Source organism: Pseudorasbora parva, chromosome 22 (genome assembly GCF_024679245.1).
Source record: "Pseudorasbora parva isolate DD20220531a chromosome 22, ASM2467924v1, whole genome shotgun sequence".
Lineage (NCBI taxonomy): Eukaryota > Metazoa > Chordata > Actinopteri > Cypriniformes > Gobionidae > Pseudorasbora > Pseudorasbora parva.
In genome coordinates, this window is record NC_090193.1 from 9275945 (window position 1) to 9303360 (window position 27416).

The following is a 27416-nucleotide window of genomic DNA, read 5'->3' on the forward strand; positions in this document are numbered from 1 at the left end:
AGGCACACTATATTTTAAGTAATAATCTAATTTTCTGATACTGAATTTGGGATTTTCTTTAGTTGTCAGTTATAACAGTTATAACACTTATCAAAATTAAAATAAATAAACATTTGAAATATATCAGTCTGTGTGTAATAAATTAATATCTCTCTCTCTCTCTCTCTCTCTCTCTCTCTCTCTCTCTCTCTCTCTCTCTCTATATATATATATATATATATATATATATATATTGTGAAATAATTAGAGAAATCAACTTTTTGATATTATAATAATATGACCAGCACCTGTATAATTCAATTCTACTGTACATGCATTTTCCACAAATGTTCCATGCCTTTTTTATACAATTATTCACAGAGAAGCCATCATTTTTCTAGTTTTTCCATTTCTTGTCACTGTATTTCAGATTTATGGCATATTTAAACAATCACAGTCGCTGGTTCCTCGCAGGTTGGTCATAAGGGTTCTTCTGGTACAGCCAGAATAATCTGCAGACCAGGGACCTTATTCTTAAAACTTCTCAAGTATCCTTTCAAAAAGCTCATAATTTACCTTAAAAACGTATAGTCTTAATAGATTTACTTGGCAAGGATGCATTAAATTGATCAAGTGACAGTCTAGACATTTATAATGTTGCAAAAGCTTTATATTTCAGGTAAATGCTGTTCTTTTCAACTTTATATTCATTAAATAATCTTGATTTTTTTTTTACATAACTGTTTTCAACATTGAAAAGAAATGTTTCTTGAGCAGCAAATCAGTATATTAGAATGATTTCTGAAGGATCATGTGACAATGAAGACTGGAGTAATGATGCTGAAAATTCAGCTTTGAATCACAGAAATAAATGCATTTTAAAATGTATTCAATAAAGTGTAAAAATATTTCACAATAGTTTTGCTGTATTTTTGATCAAATAAACGCAGGCATGGTGAGCAGAAGATATATTAAAAACATTTTCAAATCTTACTATTCTCAAAACTTTTGACTGGTAGAGTATATTTATTTTCTTATTTTTTGTTATGCTGTTAATGTTGTACTTAAAGTATTTGATAGGAAATGAACAGGGACACAATAAGGTTCTGAACTTGCTGTAATTGTGTGATCACTTTGCTCATAGAGGGTTGTGACAGACCCAAATTATCACGGTTGGATAGTTGTATTTTTCCAGTTGCCAAACATGTTAAATGTAGTGATTATTTCGATTTCTGATGCTAGGCATTTCTGCACTGTGTTTGAAATCTTAGCGTCTAATACGATCAGTCACAAACATGATCCCTTCCGTTTTGTCCATTTTCTCTGATAAAGCAACTTTCAAGCCTCTTAAAATACCCTAACCCTTTTGGACCTTAAGACATCTTTTAAGGGTTAAAAAGCTTTCAGAATTACTTTATTTTACAAGGATTTCTTTCTTTAATTTTAAGAGGAAACACCCACCTTTCTAAGAATTTTCATAGAATTTTGTCACTAGGAGCTACTCTTCGCATTAAGATTTTTCATGAATACAGGCTCTGACTTTATACTGATAATCAAAAGTCTAGCAATACAAGAAACACACACAAAAAGGTATCAATTCAAACAAATTATTTTAAGAAACAACACCCAGAACATATAAAAGAACTTCAATTTATTTAAACACTACACATGGTTATAAGAATTACATAACAGAGAAAAATACAATTGGCATTTTACAACATTGACAACTATACAGAATTATCAAACTGCCCAGGTACCAACATCACAATAATAAAAAAAACGTTTCAGCCAGTTTGCCTCTCTTGTGATTTCTCAAATCTGAGAGGGACCCTTCAGAACTGGTTGACAGTCTTTAAATTCATATGTATGCAGCATTTCAGTCAGTCCAGTGTACCTACACAAGAGAGATAGAGAAAAAGAGCAGAGTTTAACGTTTGATTCAATATCCCTTCACAGGTATTTTGTTACATTGTATTTTTGGTTCTAGGGCTGGGTGATATGGCCAAAAATATCATCACAATTGTTTTTTCATACATGATATTGAGATCACAATACTCATTTACAATTAATGGAAAAGTTAAAGCTTCTTGAATGTAAATTCACAATTAAACTCAACAGATTACTACCGTTGAGATACATTTTTATTTTCCTCTAAATTCTTTGTTGTAGGATTTAATACAAATTTATTAAACAATTTAGTCAGGCCTTTTAAATACAAGTACCCAAAAACAAATGAAAATATAACTAATTTAAAAACAAAAATATTGCACTTTTACAAACCTGATTCCAAAAATGTTGGGACAGTGTATACATTGTGAATAAAAAAAGGAATGGAATAATTTACAAATCGCATAAAATTATATTTTATTCACAACAGAATATAGATAACACATCAAATGTTGAAAGTGAGACATTTAGAAATGTAATAGCAAATAATGGCTCATTTTTGATTTCATGAGAGCTACACATTCCAAATAAGTTGGGACAGGTAGCAACACGAGGCCGGAAAAGTTAAATGCACACATAAGGAATAGCTGGAGGACCAATTTGCAACTTATTAGGTCAATTGGCAACATGATTGGGTATAAAACAGCCTCTCAGAGTGGCAGTGTCTCTCAGAAGTCAAGATGGGCAGAGGATAGTGGAGCAATATCAGAAAGGAGTTTCTCAGAGAACAATTGCAGCAAGTTTTAAGTTGTCATCATCTACAATGCATAATATCATTCAAGGACTCTGGAACAAACTTAGGGTCAAGGCCGGAAAACCGCACTGGATGCTTATGATCGTCGGGCCCTTAGACGACACTGCATCACATACAGGAATGCTACTCTAATGGAAATCACAACATGGGCTCAGGAATACTTCCAGAAAACAGTGTCGGTGAACAATCCACCGTGCCATTCGCCATTGCTGGCTAAAACTCCATAGGTCAAACAAGAAGCCATATCTAAACATGATGATCCAGAAGTGCAGGTGTTTTCTCTGGGCTAAGGCTCATTTAAAATGGACTGTGGCAAAGTGGAAAACCGTCCTGTGGTCAGACCAATCAAAATTTGAAGTTCTTTTTGGAAAACTGGGACACCATGTCATCCAGACTAAAGAGGACAAGGACAACCCAAGCGCTCGGTTCAGAAGCCTGCATCTCTGATGGTAACTTTTCCCCCTCATTTTCTCAGTTTAAACAATTGACATGTCATCTATGTTGTATTCTGAATAAAATACTGAAATTTGAAACTTCCACATCATTGCAATCTGTTTTTATTCACAATTTGTTCAGTGTCCCAAATTTTTTGGACTCAGGTTTATAATTTGTCAAAAACATGTTTGTACTGTGAGACTGAGCCAAATGGACAAAACTGCATACATTTAAAACATGGATGAAAAAATATCTTGCTTGTATGATATTCCTTAGAATTATGAAGTATATTTTACAGTAGTATTTGTCATTATATGTAAACAGCACTTTTATTTGGCTGTTTTTGTCGTAAAGATCTTTCAGTTTTAGCGCGTATTTGACTATAGTTTTTCCTCATTGTCCTCATACATTGAGACGGCAGGCACTGAAAACACTGAATAATACAGAATATCCATATCAAGTGAAAATGTCTAGAGTTTATCATAATTATTGGCGTAAATTTTATTGTGATCTTGATATGATATAGCTTACCAGCCCTATTCTGTAACATGGTACATTCGCATCACTGACCTAAGTAACACTGTAAGTATACGCGTTGTAACTGTTTACTATTTGGGGCTTTCACCCCAGGGGTCCGTTTCAGAAAGGAGGTTAGGTTAAAATTCTGATTATGTAAACCCTGAAATGAGGGAAACTCTGGGTTTTTCGGTTTCAGAAAGGGCGGTTTGTCAAATCTGAGAAAGCAGGGTAAGTCAAGCCCATTTCTGAAAGAGAGAACTTTTACTCGGATCAACTTACTCTGTGAACCTAACCAGGGGTGCGTTTCCCAAAACTATAGTTGCTAAGAGTAAGCAACTTTGTTGGTTGTAATATAATTTCCCATTGCCAACAAAGTTGCTAACAGGTTTACCGTTGCTAACAGGTTTACTGTTGCTAACAGGTTAGCAACTATAGTTTTGGGAAACGCACCCCTGGTCGGGAACAGGTTTTCTTCGGTAAACCCAGAGTTTCTTTAAGTCTCCTTCCTGTTTTTTAAAGAGTAAGTGATGTTTAAATAATGCTTTTCTTACTTGAGGATTTTTGTCTTATTTCAATTTCCTAATTTTTTTTACATCTCAAGTCTAAATTAAGCGCATTTTACTTAAAACAAGTAAAATTGTCTGCCAGTAGGGTAAGAAAAATGATTTTAATACAAAATATTTTTCTTACAACGCTGGCGGATAATTAGAAAAACAAGATTGGTGCTTTACACTGATAAATTAAGTTGATTTGATAACATCTTGCTGCGACCTCTGGAAGTAACCTAATAATTAGAATTTCCTATAGGATTTCTAATGGGGTTGGATGCATTGATGACACTTATATTCCTATCATTGCACCTTCCAAAAAAGAAACGGATTACTGTATGGAATGAAAGTATGTCTGTTGGATCGGTCAAAGATATATGCCATAACTACTATCACAGATGTCAAATAAACACATTATTCACAATTTAGTGATGTTTAAATAGTTAATTCATTCATTCATTCATTTTCTTTTCATTAATTAAGTATTTTTGTCTTATTTCAAGTACAAATATCCTTCCACCAGACCGCCTTCCGTAACTTACGAAAGAATCGTAACAGTCGTGATGACGACGTCAGACGTAGTGCAAACATTTTGACCTAGGAGAGGCGTTACACTTTCTTGTAAGTCATGACAAACACATCCCTGAGTGTCTTCAGAGTGCTTCAACTAAACTCCCCCTGTAATTGCCACATCGATCACGACATCCTCATTAAACCCATCTCTGGCATGACGACGCCAATCTTTTGAATATCCATTGATCTAAAATGATTTCTAACCTGTAATGTTGCCAGAATCATAATCATACACTATTTGTTCGTCGGCCAGAGGAGAACCTGCACCCCGACTGAGCCTGGTTTCTCCCAAGATATTTTCCTCCACTCTGGTCCTGAAGGAGTTTTGGTTCCTTGCCACCGTCGCCTTTGGCTTTTGGCTTGTTCAGTTGGGGACACTTAAATTTCAACTATATCACTGATCTGCCTGCATTGACACTATGATAATTGAAATGAGCTGGATGACATCGCCGTTTTCTCCACAGCAGCTGTTCAGCCGAATCTAATTCTGTTGCATTATTTTCCTGTTAACACTGTGAAGCTTCTCTGAAACAATCAGCATTGTAAAAGGTGACTAAGTTGAATATAGAAGGCAGACTGGTGGAAGTTAGATATTTTACTTTATAAAGTTTTACATTTTTATTACACAAACCCATCGATTCGCTTCAGAAGGTCTTTGTTAACCCCTGGAGCCGTGTGGATTACTTTAATAGTGGATGGATGCACTTTTTTGGGCTTCAAATTTTGGGCTGCCATTCAATGCCATTATAATGCTTAAAAGAGCCAGGCCTTTTTTTTAATAGAACTCTGAATGTATTCGTCTGAAAGAAGAATGTCATATGCACCTAGGATGGCTTGAGGGTGAGTAAATCATGGGCTAATTTTAATTTCTAGGTGAGGTGAACTAAGAAATGTAACAGGTTGGATTAGAGAAAGAGTAAGACTACCCTGGGTTGATTGAACTAACTCAATACAGCTGTTCTGAAACTGAGTTTCCCATCTCAGGGTAAGTCTACTCAGAGTTCAAGTTAACTCATAGTTGGTTGAACCTTCTTATTTAAACGGGACCCAGGTAGTTATAGGAACTTCCATTTTCCTGGTTGCAGTTGCACCGCTAGGAAGTCTGAAGAGTGACGGAAAGGAGAGCTAGGAGTAATAAAATCTCCTAAGAACACTTGCAGTGCTACATATCATCGTGGGTGAGAAACGAACAACACTGCAGAAAAAGGCAACGGGTAAATGCCATTACCATGAACTTTATATCTAATTGCAGTCTTCCATGTTTGTAGAGTATTTAAAGCTACACTGTGTAACTCTTTTAGTTTATTCTTGGCTAAAAACACTTAGTTCTTTCAAAAAATATATGTGCTCATTAATGTATATTTACTTCTTTCACGTAAGTTTATAATATGCCTTTAAAAATACATACAGGTGAGGGGTTCGAATGCCGGTCGCCATGTTGCCCCTCCATCTTGAAAGTACAGTAGCCAAAGAGGGACATACCCGTAAATTCAAGCTATGTCTTTCGCGTTTTAAGACTCGATGGCACCGTGTCGAATGTGAAGAGGGGGATTGCCATGTTAACTAAATCGCCACCGTTGGAGTTAAACGAAATCAGAATTGAGAGGAACAGAAACTATTATTCACTGGATGGTCATATACCTTTACACCGCTAGATGAGGGAAAATATCACACAGTGTAGCTTTGTGTTTACACTGCTTTTTAAATAGTGCTGGTGTTTTTCATATGGCATGATTTCGGCCAATAAAGGTACACTTACGTCACTGGTAGTTCCTATTGTGCTAGAATAGACCCTACTCTAAAGTAGGAGCCAATTTAGTTCCCTTAAAAGGCATTCGTTTAACTAAAATCGTTCCCAGTTCCTTAGGTGTGGACACACCAAAAAGTGGGTACTTCCACCAATAGTTATAGGAACTATGGAAATAGACCTCCGCTACGAAAGCCTTTATTGTAATTAATGATTAGGACAGAATGCATTATACTGTAAAAATTGTCCTGAAGTTCACATGAACTGCACAAAGAAACCTTTTTGAGCTGATTGGGTGTGGGTAACTGATGGAATTTCACAAAACCAAGCAAACAGAACCCTCAACAACACAACAGAATCTCTCTCTCTAATGAAGCAGTTATATTACCAACTGCCTTAGTTTTTAATTTCCTAGAATCAAAAGTCTGTGTAGTCACATATAATCTGACACCAAGGCAGAACTGTTTGATTTTAGGTTTGTCATTCTTGGAAAATGAGGTTTAAAGGGAGGAAAGAAATGTAGGCAATCAGAACGATCCATAAACTCGCCCTTACTCCTTTAGACCATTGCCAGCAGGAAATAACATTAAATTATGTCTCACTTACCTTCCAAAAATGCAAATTCATCTATTGCTTCAATAGCATTATCTGCCAAGAGAAAAAGCACCAACCATTACAGCATCATTACCACTGATGTTCCTAGTTAAAATGTCTACTTTAGAATTGAACGTTGTAACTTACCCAAATCTTTGCGTTGTAGAGTTTTTCTCTTTCCCTGTTGTGCATAAACAAGAGCGTCCTTTGCAATCATCTCAACAAAAAGCTCCTGCAGGCAGAAAAACTATTTTGTTAACTCAGATATGAGATTTGTCTTTATCCACCCAAGTATATAGGTGGGAGCCATCCATAAAAGTTGTCCGGGGCGGGGCTCTGTGAATTCAAGCGATGGTCCTGACGGTAGTAAGGCACAAACTGGCCCATCAACACAACAGGCCCATAGGAAAACTAGTATACAGATCATTTCTGCCTCTTTCAAACATTTAATCAGCTGCTGCGTCACATGAACAGTCACACAGTAGGACTGTAAACATTTTTTGACACTTAATTTTCAACAATTCTGCCATGTAAGGCAATTACAGTAACTTGCTTTTACTGAGCATGCCACAATCTATAAAGCAGTTAGTTTGAATGTGATTGTCTGTGCTGCATTAGTGCTTAGTTATTAATATGTAATTATATTACACTTGCTAATGGGATATTGCTTAAATGTGATTCGAGATTGTCTTACTATATTTTGTCGTACAAATAACAATTTTACAATCAGCAAAAGAGAAAGCAAACCATGGCAAAAACATATAAAATGATAGACAGATATGATATTGACAGATAAATTGAAATGACAGTCAAGCAGAGAGAGAGAGAGAGACAGACAGAAAAATCTTACAATTACTGACCTTGTAAAGCTATTTTAATGCCTTGGAAACTAAACTGTTTGGTTTTCTGTGATTTATTCTATATTTTCAGATTGTGTTATCTAGCCGGCTAACATACAAATAGTTTTATTGAAACTACAAAAATGACTCGTGATTGTCAACGCATCAATAAGAAAGTACAAACTAATTGTATTATGGCTGTTTAATTTTCACTTTTCCAAAACAGCCATTGGCTAAAAATCATTTAAGTTCATTTCTCTCATTAATGTACACACAGCACTCCATATTGAAAGAAAAACACAGAATTGTTGACATTTTTGCAGATTTTATCATTAAATTATGATTTATCATCATAATCTACTCCATATCGCAGCATTCTGTGCAGAATTTAAATGGTTTTGATACGTTTTGTTGTCTCCACCGACTTACACATATGATCCACGCTCGTGTCTAGTCAACGGCTCTGGTCTGCGTCTCAAATTGTACTATGTGAGTAGGTACCACATTTGAATTTAAAAGAACTTCGTGTCCATTAAAAAAGTATGTTCTCTATAGTAAAAATAAGGTAGTATGAATGTACTACATCAACCATGTTGACATTATCATGTGACCTACCATTGTCAGTTACGTCCCTTCACCTCCCTTTATAAATCGTCTCCCGTGGCCTCATGGGATAGTAAAGTGTCAATTATATGCGCACTTCAGGATCTCACCGAAAGGTCATCCAGGTACTTTTCACCTACTGCTTTTCGAATACTATGAATTCAAACATACTACTCTGTTGGCATACTGTTTTTTGCATTCTATATAGTAGCTACAGAAGTATTTGATTTCGGACGCAGCTTATGTGTGTGTGCTGCGGCGATGTGCGTGAAACCAGAATTCGTTTGGTTCAACTGAAAGCATATTTACACTGTCTGAACGATTTCCTATTGCATATATAGTGGGCAATGTGCCATTCTCAATGTAGGAAATAGTAATTGTATGAACAGCTGATGAAAGTCTGCAATGATGTCATCAAAATCAGTGATTAATTGCTTGAGAGACTGCAAGTTTTGAATATCTCCTGAAATATCTCCTAAATGTGAATTTTGTCATTGTTTTGGAACACACCAGCATCATAACCTTACGGCCAACAGTCATCCTAGAGGCAAAAAAATAATAATTCCAAGGCGGCCTTTAACGTCAAGCCCTGAAAAAATTAATTATATATATATATATATATATATATATATATATATATATATATATATATATATATATATATATATATATATATATAATAACAACTTTTATATAACAATAACTTTTTTTTTTTACTGTGACAAAAAACATTAGGATATTAAATAAAGATCATGTTCCGTTTAGATATTTAATATATTAAAAATATATATAAGTAAAAGTAAATTATTATAAATATGCATTGCTAAGGAATTCATTTGGACAACTTTAAAGGCAATTTTCTCAATAGCTAGATGTTTTTGCACCCTCAGATTCCAGATTTTCAAATTGTTGTATCCTAGTTATATCAGCCAAAAATTGTCCTATCCTAACAAGCGTTTTTATTCAGCCTTTTTATTATGTATAAACCTCAATAAAAAAAACAACAAAAAAAAACCTTCTGACTGGTTTTGCGGTCCAGGGTCAAATAAAATTGGACATATTCTACTGGCCGGAATGTTTTACACACCGAGCAAAAATTAACATTACAGAGAGACCGTTAAGGAGTAAGCCAAAAGAAGGTAGTGGGAGAGGATGGGAGATGAATTCAGACCGTGTAAGTGCGTCTCACCGTGGCTTTAGCTATGATAAACACGGACTCTTGACTCGCCAGACTCACATCCGGATCGGCTTTCATCAGTGCTTTGATGCGGGACAGCGGTAACTTGGCGAGACGGTTCTGTTGCGCGCCCGCGGTGGGCCCAGCTTGTCCATTCCCTCCGTCCTCCTCCGGCTCGGTGCCTCGGGGCTCGTCTTCAACTCCGCTGCGGTCCAAGTCCGACTCCGCGGGAGCTGCGGACGCAGTCGCCGCCATTGACGCACGCGGCTCTGAGTAGAACGCGTGTAAACCGAAAGCGGATAGTCTAATCTTCTCCCGCCAAATCTGACTGTAAACACAACCTCGAGGCTGACGGCGGAACAGACGTCACAACGCGACGTCATTTTAGCGGGTCAACTCATTCCATTCAGTAAAGGTCAGTTAAAGTCCATTAACTAGAGAAAATGACAAATTAGATTTTAAGGGAGGTTGATTTTTAATTAATCGCAGATGATGTGTTATTTCCCCAGTTCATGGAGAGTGATTAGTGATACCCTACTCTTAAATTATAACAAAATAAACCGGATTGGCATAAATGTTCTGCTTCAAAATATGTTCTATTAGTAAAATAATTATAATAATAGATTGCACAGATATTTTAATATATGAAGCATGTTTATGTCCACTTTCCTTAATAAAAATGGGTTGGAAATGGAGCCCCTTATATGCATTAGGTTTATAATAACGATTTTGTTTTCCATATGACCAAGAAAATTACTTTTTTTGTTGTTGTTGAGAAAAATGGTATATGTATGTATGTATAAATTAATCAATAAATACAATTTTCATTGATTAAATGTGTTCAAAAGACTGCATTTTGGAGTTAAACTTTTCTTCCATTACTGCCCAGGAAATAAGATACTGTTAATGATATAGTGTACATTTTCACAAAATATGAACCTTAAACAGTCTTGTCAGTCTATTATAGGGTTTTCAGCTAAAAAAATAAACAGCGTACACTGATCAGGCATGACATTATGATTATTATTGTGCTGGTCCCTCTTTTGCTGCCAAAACAGCCCTGGTGCTTCGAGGCATGGACCCTGAAGGTGTGCTGTGGTATCTGGCACTAAGATGTTAGCAGCAGATCCTTTAAGTCCTGTAAGTTGCGAGGCCTCCATGGATTGGACTTTTTTGTTTAGCACATCCCACAGATGCTCAGTTGGATTGAGATCTGGGGAATTTGCTAGCCAAATCAATAACTTAAACTCGTGCTCCTCAAACCATTCCTGAACTATTTTTGCTTTGGGGCAGGGTGCATTATCCTGCTTAAAGAGCCACAGCCACCAGGGGAATACCGTTTCCATAAAAGGGCGTACATGATATGGTCTGCATCATACTGCCTCGACTGGCTTGCCTTCTTCCTACGCTCCCGACGTGCATCAGTGAGCCTTGGCCGCCATGACCCTGTCTATGGTTCATCACTGTTCCTACCTTGGCTCACTATACTGACCACTGCAGACCGGGAACACCCCACAAGAGCTGCAGTTTTGGAGATGCTCCAACCCAGTCATTTAGCCATCACAATTTGGCCCTTGTCGAACTTGCTCAAATCCTTCGCTTGCCCATTTTTCCTGCTTCTAACACAATAACAATGAGGACAACATGGTCACTTGCTGCCTAGTATATCCGACCCACTAACAGGTGCTGTGATGAAGAGATAATTAGAGTTATTCACTTCACCCGTCAGTGGTCTATATAGAGTATTGTTTTGGCCAACAAAAACAAAAAAGTTATTAGTGAAGTGTAATTTAACAAATAATACAATGACTTTCCCCAAGCTACATCAGCCCCAACCAGACTTTTGAATATTATTTTATATTTACAGGTCTTCCCTATAACAAATACGTGTTATTACCATCTGTTACAATCACAATAGTACGTTTTGTATGAGTAGGATATTTGTACAGCTTCACTGAGGTTGCAGTTTGGATATACATTGTTCTAATTGGATTGAGCACTGGTGACGGGTGAAGGATTAAAGACTGTACAGAGTAAGAGATTCTCGTGCTGTTCTCTACATTCATTCATACAGACACCAGCATGAAGGATCCACAGCTACCAGGTAAAGTGTATTTCTTCATGGAATAGCGTATGGAGAGTTTTTAATCAAAGATGCAAATATAAGATCTTATTTACTGAACAACATTGGCCATTTTCAAATGTTCTTTTAAAGGCTCCATCTTTTAATGTTGAAGGGCAACAGTATTTTAATTATTCTGTACCATGTAAGATCTGTTTTATGTGCAGTAGTACAAACTTCAGGATAGGTTACATGGATTATGAACAATATCAAAAAGGAAAAAAGATAATTAAATATTATGATAATGAATGTATAAAATCATTTGAACACTAAACACAGTTTTGATCTGCAGACATTGGTTTGTTAAAGATGATAAGGGGGCTTTCAATACAAACGTGAGACCAATAGATAAACATTAAGATGTAATATTATTTGAAATATTATTAAGAAGAAACATTTTTGTAGTTTTGTTTAAGTGAAAATCATAATGCTTTTTTAGATTTTCTTTTGTTATTACAATGCAATTGTATTAAAAACAGCAAAAGCCATTAATGTGTCATTCAATTAAGTCGTAGTTATTCCCAACTGTTTGTTTTCTCCCTGTAGTATAGGTATTACCGATATTAAAAGTAGTTCAGTGGATATTCCGTGTATTTTTAGACGTATGTCGAGTCTGCAACCTGTGATGCATGGTCTTAAAAAGGCTCCTAATCCACCCTGCTTAAAGACTTTCCTATTCAGACTTACAAGGCTGATCTTGCCTCCAGCGCAGACATACTGGACATTTGAACTAAAATAGAAAGGACATGCAGTCATGGATTAGGATTATACAAGAACATCTAGACTGGAGAGATGTGACTCTAAATATGTCAGGTGACATTTCAAAAGGGTCTTCAATATGTAATTTTAATATGCTGGTGTCATGCCTGTGTCATTTTAGGTTTAAGTCTTTAATGAATAAGTGTGTACTCTATAGCCTTATCATTGTATAGTATAGCCTGTAGTTTAAGTTTAGTCATTTTTAAACTTAACCTCTTTCTACAGTAAGGGGCCAAAAGTGGATATTTGTTTTAAATGACCTATAAGTTTGATTAAACAAACGTATAGGGTTACAACATTTGTTATTTTTTGTTAAAAATGTGTTAATTACTTAACAAAATAAGTAAGTTAATTAAATATGTTAAAAATAAATTACATTTAAAGAAAGCCTGACACAAAATTATTGTATTATTGGCATGTTTCATTGTGTTTGTCAAACAATTGACTCCAAGCACAATATGCTTATTAACACATATTATGCTTTAATAACACATTTGTTATAATATTTGAATAAAGAGTGAAGATCTCAATTTTCCTAGGCTGGGCATCACTTTTGGTCATACACATGACATTGAATTATTGCAGTTAATAATAGTTTTTGTATGGCATTGTATTGGCCCTGATGTTCGATTCTCTAGAGCCTAGACTATATGAGCAGATTTCCTACATCAGTATCATGGTCCCTGTTCACCTTTGAAAGTGTAAGCCTCTGTAAACCTCTCTTCCAACACGGAAGGTCATTAAGAGGAAGTGTCCCAGTCTGTGTAGACTGATAATCATTGCTTTTACATTTCTAGACATGTACCAATCAAACTTTCAGAGATAATTGATTTATGTTTCTCATAACAATCAAACACATAATTGATCTAATTATTTGTGTATATACACAGTTACTACATTAAAATGAGGGTTCTTGCAACTCTAAACAAATCTTATAACGTAAAAAGTAAAAACCTTTAGGAACTTTTACTTGGTTTAACCCATAATGTTTTTTGTTTGTCTTTTAGTATGAATATGTTAGCCATACTTTTGTCTCTAAGGCTACACTAGTGTGCTCCAAAACAATACGGTACAGTGGAGGAACAATTTCGATTCTTGGGGAGCAAAACATATAACTATACCTTTAAAGGTACACAATTGGTCCTTAGGGTACAATTATACCATTGTTTTCCTCAGTTCAGTCCTAGTGAGTCGCTGTCCTGCAGAGTTTGAGTCCAACCCTGAAAGACATCTGTAGAAGCTCTTATTGAGAATAAACAGGTTTAGATTTTGATTGAAAAAATGTTATTAAAAAAGTTTGGTCACCATTATGGAGATCAGTGTTTCCTTTAGTTGGGCAGTTTGACTTTAATTTTAAGTAAGTTTGTGATTTTTTGTTACAGTGTAAACAAAACACATGTTCAAAGAAAAGAAGCCATAAACAAAATGTATCATGAAGAATAATGTTTGACTAAGCCTATCACTGAGTAAAAATGTTAATAAATAATATTCACCAACAATACTTTCTTGCCACAGATTATATGTTCTAAATTTTGATTTTTAAAAAAATTCTAAGGGAGGAAAAGTCTTTGACACACACAATATCAAGAATTAGCTTATGAATTTCAACAATGGTGACATACTTAATGCTGCAATGCATGCTGGGAGCCATGAGTTTTATACTGTGGTGGCTTAGAATGGTTTTAGCTAAACTCTGGAGGACATCAAATCTCTTGGAGCAAACTTGCTTACCTCTGATTTACAGCCCCAGTGACGGCCACCTTAAAAGGTACAATTTTGTACTTCTTTTTTTGACAGTGTATATAGGGGATAGGGAACAATTCAGACAGCGTAAATATGCTTTCAGTTGGGGCAGATAAAGTCTGGTGTCACGCAAACCACATTCAGTCTGCTAGGGTCTAGAGACATGTTAGCACAGAACAGATCATATGTGCGAGTCGACATGAAGGGGGGGGGGGGGGGATTCTCCTCAACCACCACCAATGTGCAGCATCCACCTGGATGATGCAACAGCAGCCATATTGGGTCAGAACGCCCACCACACACACACACCAGCTTAGGGTGGAGAGGAGACAGACTGATGAAGCCAGTCAGGATATGGGGAATATTGGAAGGACACGATGGACAGCGGCTAATGGGCAAATTTGTTACACCCCTACTCTTTAATCAGAGGACATCCTGCGATTTTTATTGACCACAGAGAGTCAGGACCTCGCGTTTAACTTTTCATCCGAAGTAGGAGAATGCTATATTTTACAAGAATGCGATATGAAGGCGATTAAGAGGAGAAATGGTTAGAGATTAGGAGGAAACTGCAGCTTTACTGAGCTCAACGGCTCTGGCCGGGCTGTGATATAAACGAAACGCTGTTGGATATTCTTTTAAAAGGGGAGGGGCTGTTCGATATGTCCTGCCATGTCTTCCTTTTTCAGTGGAAATTACGTCAACAAATTGAATAATGCTGCACGTTTCAAGACACTTCAGTGAGCCTTTAAGTTGATTCTTGACACGGATAGTCTGTGTTTGTTTCTTTGTAAGTTGGGTTTTGTCAAATGTCTTAGTTCTCTGACCAAATTTTCATTGATTGGTTGGTTCTGTGTACTTAAGCCCTGTGATTTGTTCAGTCCATGGTCCATTCTAGTCTTATTATGTTTGGGTCTTTTGTTCCTGTGATTTTGAGTTTTCTGAGTATTTTGTTCTGTTTAATAAAGAGAAGACTGCTGCATTTAAATCCTGCAGTTTTTTATTTTATTTCTCCCTGCTTAAACCAGACGTCAAAATTCTGTGATAAATAATATTTTGACTTTAATAAAACCAGTTTATTTCATAGACACATTGAGTGTCAGACGAAACACTCTTCGGTAACACTTTAGTGTTCACTATTAACTATGACTTTTGCCTCAAACTCATAATTTACTGCTTATTAATATTGAGTAAGGTAGTGTTTTTAGCGTTTAAGTTTAGGCATTGAGTAGAATTAAGGGATGTAAAATAAGGTAATGCAGAAATATGTGCTTTATAAGTGCTAATAAACAGCCAATATCCTAGTAATATGCATGCTTATAAGCAACTAGTGAGAATTGAACCCTAAGATAAAGTGTTACCCACTCTTCATATCCTCAATCATAGATGATCCATAAATTCATTTTTATCCACCTCTTTTTATATTATTTTGAGTAATTTGACTTTGCTTCGATTTTTAATCATCCTGAATTTTTTCGTCCCATTTAAGGTACCAAAATACTAAATGTTTTGGCGAAGCGACATGGGAAAAAAGGAAAGAATGAGCCAGCGGCCCAACCTGCTCAGAAAGAATCGGAAACACACAAGGCTCCGCTACTAACACCTGAACAACGAGCGAAGCAGACAGCCTTCGAGAGGGTCCTCTATGACATGTCCCACAATGACCGGGTCAGCGATGATGTTATGCTGGGCCGCAGGATTGCTTTCTATGAACTCCGAGGAGAAATAGGGACAGGGAATTTCTCCCAGGTCAAACTGGCCGTTCACGCTTTGACTAAAGGTGAGACAATCAGTCATCAATTTCAGTGTGTTACTAACCATGCTATGATAAAGGTTCCTAGTTTTGTTTTGGAGGTCTCTTACAACAGGTTTACATGCATCCAAAGTAAAAAACAAAACAAATGCATTTTCTCATAATATACATTGCACATTGTCTCAAGGAGTCAGAGGAGTCAGTCTCTCTGAACCCCTGCTTCTCCTATAGACTTCTCTGATTGGTCAGAAGGCTAAGTCTGTTGTGATTGGTCTACCGCTAACAGCACATGTCAGAAATGAAACACTCATTACCATATCTGAATTTCAGCTCCAGAGGCCTCCTCAGCACTTGATACACAGTATACGAACAGTAACCCTGACCCATGCAAAGTGGATTTGCTTTCACAGCACAGCAACAGAGTCTTCTTGACCACACAAACTAAACACTTCCAGTCTCAGCTTCAACTAAGTTATTGAGGATGTGTCAAAGTAGACATTTTTAATGGGCAGCCAATGAAGACCATAGGCTGGCATTATGTGAATTTGTTATAACTTAAAAAATACATAGGTTTATGCCGGAAGCAATACTGGAATTACTGACAGTTGATTGTTTGGCAGTTCAGAATCGGTTCTTTCTTTTAACTCCATTTATCTTGCACTTTGATTTAAACTTTGCAGACATTTTACATTCACAAACAGTGATATTACACACTACATGTAAGGTAATATATATATATATATATATATATATATATATATATATATATATATATATATATGTATATATATATATATATATATATATATATATATATATATATATATATATATATATATATATATATATATATATATTTATATATATATATATATATATATATAAACAAAATTTAAGATTAAGAAGGCTTTGGAGGGAAATAGAACCAAGTGGCAGTTGGAAACAAGTTACCAAATATGCTAGTATTTCGTGAAATTTTGTCTGATACTGATTACTTAATAATTATATTAATAATTAAATTATATACACTGTAAAAAAAACACGTAATTTTACGGTAATAGTCTGTATTTTTTAACAGAATTTTCCTGTTTTTTCATTATACAGTGAAATGCCTGTTGTTTTACAGATATTTGCTGTAATTTATATTTTGACTATTAAATTTACGGGAATTGCTTGTATTTTGGTATTACATCAAATTTCCATTTTTTAAGAGGAAATTTCTGTATTTTTACATAAGTTTGATTAATATTTTACAGATTTTTTCTGTAAAAATAGAAAAACGGAAATTAATGTATACTGTAAAAAAAAACGTAATTTTACGGTAATAGTCTGTATTTTTTTTTACAGAATTTTCCTGTTTTTTCATTATACAGTGAAATGCCTGTTGTTTTACAGATATTTGCTGTAATTTATATTTTGACTATTACATTTACGGAAATTGCTTGTATTTTGGTATTACATCAAATTTCCATTTTTTAAGAGGAAATTTCTGTATTTTTACATAAGTTTGATTAATATTTTACAGATTTTTTCTGTAAAAATAGAAAAAAGGAAATTAATGTATAGAAATAGGCTAAGCAGTCGTTCAACATTTGTGTGTGTGTGTGTGTATGTATATATATATATATATATATATATATATATATATATATATATATATATATATATATATATATATATATATATATATATATATTCACATAAACACTGGAATTGGCCTACATATGCAAATGTATCAACACTTCAGAAATAATATTTTTATATTATATAGTTTAATATTTGTATAATATTATATAATTAATAAAACACATTTTAATACATTCAAAAATAATGTATATTTACATAACATTAATTAATAGATGAGTATATATGTAGCCTATAAGACTAATAAATTATTAACAAATAATATAAATACTTAAACGCTACAAGTGAATTTTGCATCACAGCATTATAATTTACAGTAAAAAACATTTAATTTAACAGTTTTTTAATTTAAATTATACGTTTTTAAAAGATTGTTTTAAAATTATAAAAAAATACATAAATTAAATAAAACCAATAGTGTGCATCTCTAATTTTAAATTGTCCAAATACTTTATGAGGCCACAACATGCGCAAGTCAGATTTTTATTTAATCAAATATTTTTTACATTTAATAAATAGGCCAAAGTCAGCATGAAATTAAAAATTCAAACTATTACAAGAAAAAAAAAAAGTATTTTAAATGTGCCGATTTAGTATGAATTTGTGTGATTTGATTCATACAAAAAAAATGATTTCTAGAATAAAAGTCTGCATGAAGCAGAGCAAACAAACATGTAAAAATAATATCGTACACATCTATACAAATTAGCCACTAATTGATTAGTGTGATTACCATGAGTTGTGTTGTACCATGTGTTGGGCAATTCTACTTTACTATTTTGTCATTTTTTTGACCTCGTCATATTTTCTCTGGTGACGTATGCTGCTTTCTCCAATCATTAGCCACGTTTACATGCACACTTTTTTTAGCCTGACAAGCCAGACCCACATCAAGATGTTTGGTCTGGAAACTCACCATTGACAGCTCAATCCGAGGGGCGGGATAAACGGTTGTCTTTCAAACTCCCTCTGCACGCGATAGGATAGCGCTACCACCAACCAGAGCAACGACGGTGAAGCGGAGCTTGTTGATAGATTAAACATTCACCGTATCCGGTCGGCAAAACTCCGAACACATCTTCCCTTTTTAAGAATGACTTCAGTGCCGTTCTTTGTTCTTTTCTCAGAGAAAAGCTTAACTCCAAGTCTTCCAGAGTCGCAGTCAAAGCTGATTCGAAAGACCGCCGTTCGCCAGTTTCTGAAGCACACAAACGCAACTCGGCCGTCGTCATTATGGCCCCGCCCACCGACTCTATACACGATGTGATTGGTCCGGCAAGAGTTAGGCGAATACAGCTCAGAAGGGTATTGAGAGTTCCTAGACGACACTCGCGGGCAGATTAGATTTGCTGCCGCTAGGGTGCGTCTAGATTTCTAGGCTACACTTTTTTGTCATTCCGATTAAAATAATTCCGATTGAAAGATTTAGTGGACTGTTTACATGAGACGTTATCTAAACCGATCTGGGGTTTACATGTGCTGACTTTCAATCGCAATCATCACAGAGCAGTTTGTTTGTCGCATCAGAAATGTCAACGCTGTTTTCTCCAGCAGCTGGAATGTGTTCACAGATGCCATAGCAACTCTCAACGGCCACCAGGACTTAAGGTTTTATAAAAGCTATTTATTTATTAAAAAGTGTAATCATCTCAGGAAAAAAAATGAATTCTTCTGTCAGGCGCAGTTGAAGTAAAAAGGGCCTCGGACAAACGCTGTCAAGATGAGCGGATGTAGCCGGGTTATGTCTGTGTCATTATGCCAACATTATCTTCATAACTTCTAACGAAATAAAAAGGTTTACCCCACAGATAAATTTACTTTCCTCGCAACATTATAGCCTGCGTGTGAGCGCGGTGCGGTCAGTGGTGAAGGCGCACGCTGTGTATCACGTCATATAAGGAAGCACACTGAAAAGTAATCCAGTCAGGTCGTTTACACGGTGAAATTTTTCGTTTGATTGGTTAATGAAAAGGTTTATCCCACCCCTCTCAAGCCGATTACAATTTGATTCAGTTTGGGCATTTTTATTCCGATTGAGGTGTTTATATGGAGCATTTTCATTCGGATTGGACTTTTAAACCGATTACAGTGCTCAATGTTAACGCTAGCCTAGAAATCTAGACGCACAATAGCGGCAGCAAATCTAATCTGCCCGCGAGAGTCGTCTAGCAACTCTCAATACCCTTCTGAGCTGTAAACGCCAAGCTTTTGATGGGCCAATCACATTGTGTTTAGAGTCGGTGGGCGGGGCTTAACATAATGACGACCGAGTTGCGTTTGCGTGCTTCTAGTAACACAGAAACTGGCGAACGGCGGTCTTTCGAATCAGCTTTGACCACGACTCTGGAAGACTTGAGTTAAGCTTTTCTCTGAGAAGAGAACAAAGAACGGCACTGAAGTCATTCTTAAGAAGGGAAGATGTGTTTGGAGTTTTGCTGACCGGATACGGTGAATGTTTAATCTGTCAGCGAGCTCTGCTTCACCTTCGTTGATCTGGTTGGTTGTATCGCTATCCTATCGCGTGCAGAGGGAGTTTGAAAGACAACCGTTTATCAACCCTCAGATTGAGCTTTCAGTGGTGAGTTTCCAGACCAAACATCTTGATGTGGTTCTGGCTTGTCAGGCTATGTTAACGCACCTATTGAGTCTGTTTAAAACCAAGCTGGCATTAATCTGCCACTTTTTCAGTGCAAAGTCCACATCTCAATATCCAATCAACAATATCCAGTCTTTTGTGAGAAAGTACTGAAGAAGAAAAGATGACAGAGGGTCTGTTCATGTCAATGACCACGAGTTGATCTGCTCGTGTAATCTCGTCAGATTTACAGCACCCCCTCTGTGAATCTCTTTAATATTTGTGAGGGGATTGGTGATATGCCTCTTTAAAAACAACACAGCAGGGAGGCCTCGCAAGAATTTTGCCACATATTTTTGTTTTTAAATCCTTAAGATTTTAAGCCTGACATAGGAAATAAATGGGATAGTTTGATATTGAAACATTAGACAAATATTAAAACTATTTTTTTCATAGACTCTGGCTTTTTTGGCTTATATATTATGGTATACTCAAATATAGTGCTCATATAGCCTACTTGAGGATGATGTGTTATATATAATACACATTTTACATGATAAATATACATATATATATATATATATATATATATATATATATATATATATATATATATATATATATATATATATATATATATATATATATATATAATATATATATATATATATATATATATATATATATATATATATATATATATATATAAACCTAAATTGCTTAAGTCCGGTACGTGTTCATCTAGAAGTATTACAAACAATATAAGAGTTTTTACGTTTACTTTATAAAAATCAGTAAAGATTTCACACAAAAAAAGCATGTCACGACCTAATTATTATTATTATTATTATTATTATTATTATTATTATTATTATTTGTATACTAAAAGGTGTTTTACTTAAAAAAAAGTATAAACTATCAATCATAGTTTCTGATCTATCTCAGTTTTGAGTCAAAAATCCACACCTGGTTTACCTGACTATTAAAAAAATAAAGGAAATAATTATGAAGGGGAAAGAAAATATTGTTAATGCTTTTAATAACCATTTTATTGTTGCTGGTTCAGCCTCTGATCCTAGTCGTTTAAAGGAATATAAGATAAAAGGGAGTGTTGAAAATGATACATGTCGCTCTACCCAGCCTTTTACTTTTAATCCTATTTTAGTAGCACAAGTTCATAAAGCACTATTACATTTAGATTGTTAACAATCAGCAGGGCCTGATAAAATAGAGCCTTATTTTTTTAAATTGCACTGAAAAAAAGAATATTTTTACTGCTTGTTCAAATTGCTTAATTAAAATGAGCTAAAGCAAAACAATTGCTATACATTTTGTCCTAACTTAATTTGATTGTGTTCAATCCACTTAAATAAAAGTCCAATTTAAATTTACTTAATCTGTTTGTGTTGAGATTACATGAATGATTTGATGATGAAACTTGGCGGGGCTTGTTAGTTCCCAGCATGCTTTGCATATGGATAAATCAAGAGAGAGTAAATGTTGTTATTTTATATGTATAAGTCTTATTTTATGTATTTTTGAGAAAGGGGGAGACTTGATTGTGTTTATTAGTGTTTAATATTAAATTATGTTGGAGTTATTAGAACAATTTAAATTACAGTGCATGGGTTACCATTGTCAAGAGTGGATCATTTGCTTAGGCTGTGGATTAAAACATCTAATGTCATAACAGCTTTACTGAAGGAGCTTTAATGCTTTCTTTTAAAATGCTAATGTGTGCTAGCTTTAGTTTAAAGTTTGTAAACTAGCTATAGCTAGTGCAGTATTATATAATGAGATCAAAAGGTTTTCCAGCGCATTTTTGAATTTAGAGGCCTTATTTACTTATTAAATATGATACAGTAAGCTTTACAGGCTTAACACGAATATTTCAATAGCACCCTCACTCCAAAACACTCACTTTGACTTAACGCTCATCTTTCTCTCTCTCACACAGAGCGTGTTGCAGTAAAGATTCTCAATAAGGCGCGCCTTGACAAGAAGTCCCAGAATGTATTTGCCTCAGAGATCATCTGTATGGAGAAACTCAGCCATCCAAACATTGTGCGTCTGTATGAAGTGCTTGAGACCAGTAAGCATTTGTACATCGCTATGGAGTATGGCAGTGGAGGAGACCTTTTCTCAAGGATCACCACCAGGGGGCGCCTGTCAGACCTGGAAAGCAAGCTCGTATTTGCACAGATCATCTCAGCCATCAAATACATGGTGAGAAGAGCAGGGCTTTATCCTCATCTGACCTGACAACAGCAAATGTCGCTATAGTAATTACTCAGACTTTGAGTTCAAAACCCCCATCTTAAGAGGGACAGTTTACCCCAAAATAAAAATGCTGTCATCATTTACTCACCCTCAAGTTGTTTCAAACCTGTATGGGTTTCTTTCTTCTGCCGAACACAGAAGATATTTTGAAGAATGACAGTAACCAAACAGTTGATGCCCTATTAAACCCTATTTACTTCCATAGCATGGAGAAAAAAATACAGTTTGCTTACTGTCATTCTTCAAAATATATTCTGTTGTGTTCAGCTGGAGAAAGAAACTAATCATCCCAAAACGTGTACAGACAAATGATACCTCAAATTGCACATTGTTTCTTGAAGAGAGGTTTTTTATTATATTTCTAAGCAACTGAACTTATGTAGCCTTATGTAGCCTGAGACATGCCGAATAAACTAGGGCTGTCAACCGACTAAAATATTTAATCGCGATTAATTGCATATTGTCATGTGTTAACTTGCGATTAGGGCTGTGTTGAAAAAATCGATTCACCAATTCTGAATCGATTTTCATATTAATTTCTAAATATCGATCCGTAACTCAGAGGATCAATTTAATAATAGGCCTACATTGAATTTTAAATTTGCCGTGTCATTGAATTCACGCATGCGCGTGAGGTGGAAGGACATTAACACAACGAACATGGCAGCTTTGAAAACTCCAGAAACGCCGCGGACAGAGAATACTGGCTGGCATTTTCAATTGTTTTCAATGAGAGCGCCACGTTTTTAGAACGCCTGGAGGCGCTGAGCGAGTAGGATTTTCCGTATCATAACAACAAGCAAGTCTCAACTGAGAAGAAAAAACGCTGCCTGCCAAAACGCTCTCAAGCGCTCACAGTGGGGAGTTTTCAGCTGAGCGCCTAGCGTTTTCAGCTGGCTAAAAACGCTTTGGTGGACACACAGCCTAACGTTATACCGCCGTCACCGTGCTGAAGAACACAGCCATTCTCACTGCAGCGCGCTCTTGCTGCCAAGGATCTTGTAATGGCTGCGTTGTCATGACGGCGCGCGACAGCACAGCTCCACAGTGCGCGTTCGCTGACTAGAGCAGCCTGGAAGGGGGATTGTTCTTTACAACCATCAATACTCCATTAATTTGCAGTTGAATGTCTATAATAATAGTATCAATATGTTGCATAACTACAGTCCTGTAATTCAGGTAACAGCTGGAAAAAAATGCTTTCTTCAAAAACACTTATCTAAATCTCGAAGATCGGATCGAATTAAATAATGATAATCGATTCAAGATCTTGAGAATCGGAATCGAATCGATTCTTGAAATTTGAATCGAAACCCAGCCCTACTTGCGATTAATCGCAATTTAATCGCACATTTTTGTGTTCCTTAAATTAATGTTTCAAGTTTTTAATACTCTAATCAACATGTTTATGGACAAATATGCATGCTTTATGCAAATGTACGTTTATTATTTGTGAAACCATACTCAGATTATTAATACTAGACATGTATCAAAGGTCACAGATGTTTTTCAAAAAAATAGTTTATGTCTCTTATGCCTCAGCTTAAAAAATCAGTCACTTCTCTCATTTTAAGAATATAAATAAAGGGAGTTTATACACTCGCAGATTAATTCAGAACAGGGCACAGTTCGTATGAAAAATTGGTAATGTGAAAGCTGTCATGCGGACCTGAGAGCGCACCAGTACCACACCATACCTGGAGAAGGAGGTCCATATTCCACGAGCAGGAATATAGTGTGGCCCCTTTAAGAGCTAAAATATAGTGCGGCCCCTTTAAGAGATGCGCCGCGATTCACACAAACACAGACGTGGGAGCGCTTTTGTTCAGAAAAGTAACCTGCGTATTAGGAGTGAGAGTGAGCTTGCAGTGCGTCACGCTCGGACTGCAGAGAATGTGCTCAGTGAAAAAAACGCACTTTTCTTTCAAACTGGAATCTAATAAAAGTTAAGCTGAAGTTGTGGTAGCTTATGTAGGCTATCTGCACTTCTTTCAGAGTAATGTTCCTGTTAATCCTTTTCTTTCCCTATTAATGTTTGCTGCTGCATCCTTTACATCTATGGCTGATCTCAATTTCTCCAGCTACGCCACTGATCAAACAGAAAATGCGCTCTGTGTTAATGGCGCGTTACTAAAATTAGTGCCGTTATAATGAGTTTGCGTTAACGTGTGAATTTTGACAGCCCTAACTGAGACATAACTAATAACCAGAATATTTTCAAGAATTTGGGATGGATGATTTTGACTTGAACTTGTAAACCTAGAACAACTCCATGGCAACAACCTAGCAACAACCTGGAACAATATAGCTTTTTAAAATAACTACAATCTGATTTGAGGTGCAAATATTTATGCGCATGACCATTTTAGTGTCTCTAAATAAAAATAGGTAATTTATTAAATTAAATTAGGTTATTTTGGTGAAATTCATAACCAACATTTTTCAGTGAGAATTGTTACTGTATTTATTTAAATGTTTTAACTGAAATTAAACAAAATCAATAAAAATTACACCACCGTTCAAAAGTTTGGGGTCAGTAATATTTATTGTGAAAATACTTTTTATGCATTATATTGACAGTAAAGAAATGTATAATGCTTTTCAAATTAATGTTGAATTCTGATTTATTTTTATTTTTATTAAGCAGCACAACTTTTTTCTACATTGATAATAATCAAATGTTTCTTTGAGCAGCAAATAATCATATAAGACACTGAAGACTGGAGTACTGAAGCTGGAAATTCAGCTTTGTGTCACAGGAATAAAAAAACATTTTCAAATATATATTGACATGTATATATTAAAATTTATTTATAGAGTATTTATACAATTGAACTGACAGATCGAAACTCCTTATGACAAATATTGGTATTTATTAATACTGCTCAGCGATATAATCACTGTGAATTACGTGAATTGGCTCAGATGATATATTTTTTTTTTCATTTTGTTAGTTTCATTTTATTCATTATATTTATAATTGAAATAAACTTTGTTCTCTGTTTATTTTCCAGCATGAAAATAACATTATCCATCGCGACCTGAAAGCAGAAAATATTTTTTACACCACATGCTACTGCATCAAAGTGGGCGACTTCGGTTTCAGCATCGTCAGCGAGTCGACGGAATCCCTGACCACGTTTTGTGGCTCTCCGCCGTATGCGGCGCCTGAGCTTTTCAGAGACAAAAGCTACGTGGGCCGTTACGTGGACATCTGGGCGCTGGGCGTCCTGCTCTACTTCATGGTGACCGCCACGATGCCTTTCTACGCCGACAACTTAGGCCGACTGAAGCGCTGCATCCTGCAGGGGGCGTACAGCATCCCGCCCTACGTCCCTGACCCCTGCCAGCTGGTTATCAAAGGCATGCTGAGACCCGTACCTGTGGACCGCACCACAGTGTCACAGCTCTTGATATGCTCCTGGATGAAGGGCATCGAATACCCCAGACCCTATCCCGCTTTCAGCATGACGCCCAATTACCTAGCTGACCCCGCAAAGAGCCTGTGCGTGGAGGAGCAGGAAGTAAAGTCAGCCCTTTGCGAGCTGGGTATCAGTGCCACACATCTGCAGAACAACACCTGCACTGACTGTCGGAGCCCGATAACAGGGACTTATCGGATCTTGGTGCACCGCATCCAGAAGAGGAGGTCCGTGGAGACGGTGGGATATTCGGCCCTGTACCCAGAGGATTTTGGTACCAAGAAATACTGGGCCACCAGTGCAACAGCTAAGCACAATGCCTCCGCAGTGTGTAATGTCTTATGAAGACAACTGTGATCGTATCTGAATGGTCCATGTGCGGATAGTACATCTGATGCCATGTTTCAGAAAGTAATGAATTGACATGTAGGAAATTCTGCTGTTTATCGCACAGCTAGCATCACAGCACCGATCCCAAGATTAGGCTTTTACTTTCATTAATGTTTTCACTATCACGTTAGAATGTTCTCTTTATCAGTGTTTTGGTGCTCTCACCTGCTGCTAAATATGGCGATTTAATGATTTATTAATGATTCAATGTTTTACAAACAAATGACTATTACAAGTCATTTTTTTAACGAATCAATTCATACAAGGTGACCACTATAAACTGATTTCTGAAACTAATGACTCTTTTCAGCCGTTTCTTTTAAGTTAATCAAAAATACACCATACATAGGACACTTCCTGAATCAAATTACTCTTACAGTGTCAAAAAAAGAGTACAAAATTGTACCTCCACTGTACCTTTTTTTTCTGAGAGTGTATGAGTCAATTCTGAGTGTAGCTCAATTCCTAAAACAAATTACTCTTAAGATTCTGATCTTTAAAGGGTTAGTTCACCCAATAATCAAAATTAGCCCATGATTTACACATCCTCAAGCCATCCTAGGACTTGGTGTATATGACATTCTTCTTTCAGATAAATACAGTTGGAGTTATATTAAAAAATATCCTGGTTCTTCCAAGCTTAATAATGACAGTGAATGGCAGCCCAAAATTTGAAGTCCAAAAAAGGCATCCTTCTAGCCTAGATATCTAGACGCACCCTAGCGGCAGCAAATCTAATTTGCCGTGAGTGTCGTCTAGCAACTCTCAATTCACTTCTGAGCTGTAAACGCCAAACTCTGGTCGGGCCAATCACATCGTGTTTAGAGACGGTGGGCGGGGCTTAACATAATGACAGCCGAGTTGCGCTTGCGTTCTTCTAGTAAACACAGAAACTGGCGAACAGCGGTTTTTCGAATCAGCTTTGGCTGCGACTCTGGAAGACTTGGAGTTAAGCTTTTCTCTGAGAAAAGAACAAAGAACGGCACAGAAGTCATTCTTAAAAAGGGAAGATG

The 27416-nt window shown here is 36.0% G+C and overlaps 2 protein-coding genes across 3 annotated transcripts; one reads left to right on the forward strand and one right to left on the reverse strand.

The window, feature by feature from the left end:
- Positions 1-1613: 1613 nt before the first annotated feature.
- Positions 1614-10106, reverse strand: pole4 (polymerase (DNA-directed), epsilon 4, accessory subunit). Of its 2 annotated transcripts, none has more exons than XM_067431607.1 (4): positions 9776-10106; positions 7244-7328; positions 7109-7150; positions 1614-1873 (listed from the first exon to the last, which is right to left on the reverse strand). In XM_067431607.1, exons 1-4 carry the CDS (start codon positions 9968-9970, stop codon positions 1860-1862), a joined length of 336 nt encoding a protein of 111 aa, XP_067287708.1. In that variant the 5' UTR covers positions 9971-10106; the 3' UTR covers positions 1614-1859. The 2 variants fall into 2 exon arrangements, with proteins under 2 accessions (XP_067287708.1, XP_067287707.1); XM_067431606.1 differs by having other exon boundaries at positions 9728-10098.
- LOC137058878 (serine/threonine-protein kinase NIM1) lies at positions 10037-26916 on the forward strand (the record flags this gene model as incomplete). The annotated part of the gene is made up of 4 exons (XM_067432377.1): positions 10037-10130; positions 15829-16119; positions 22269-22537; positions 25606-26916. Coding segments are annotated over 4 exons (1407 nt in total), but the record flags the coding sequence as incomplete, so codon positions are not given.
- Positions 26917-27416: the final 500 nt, after the last annotated feature.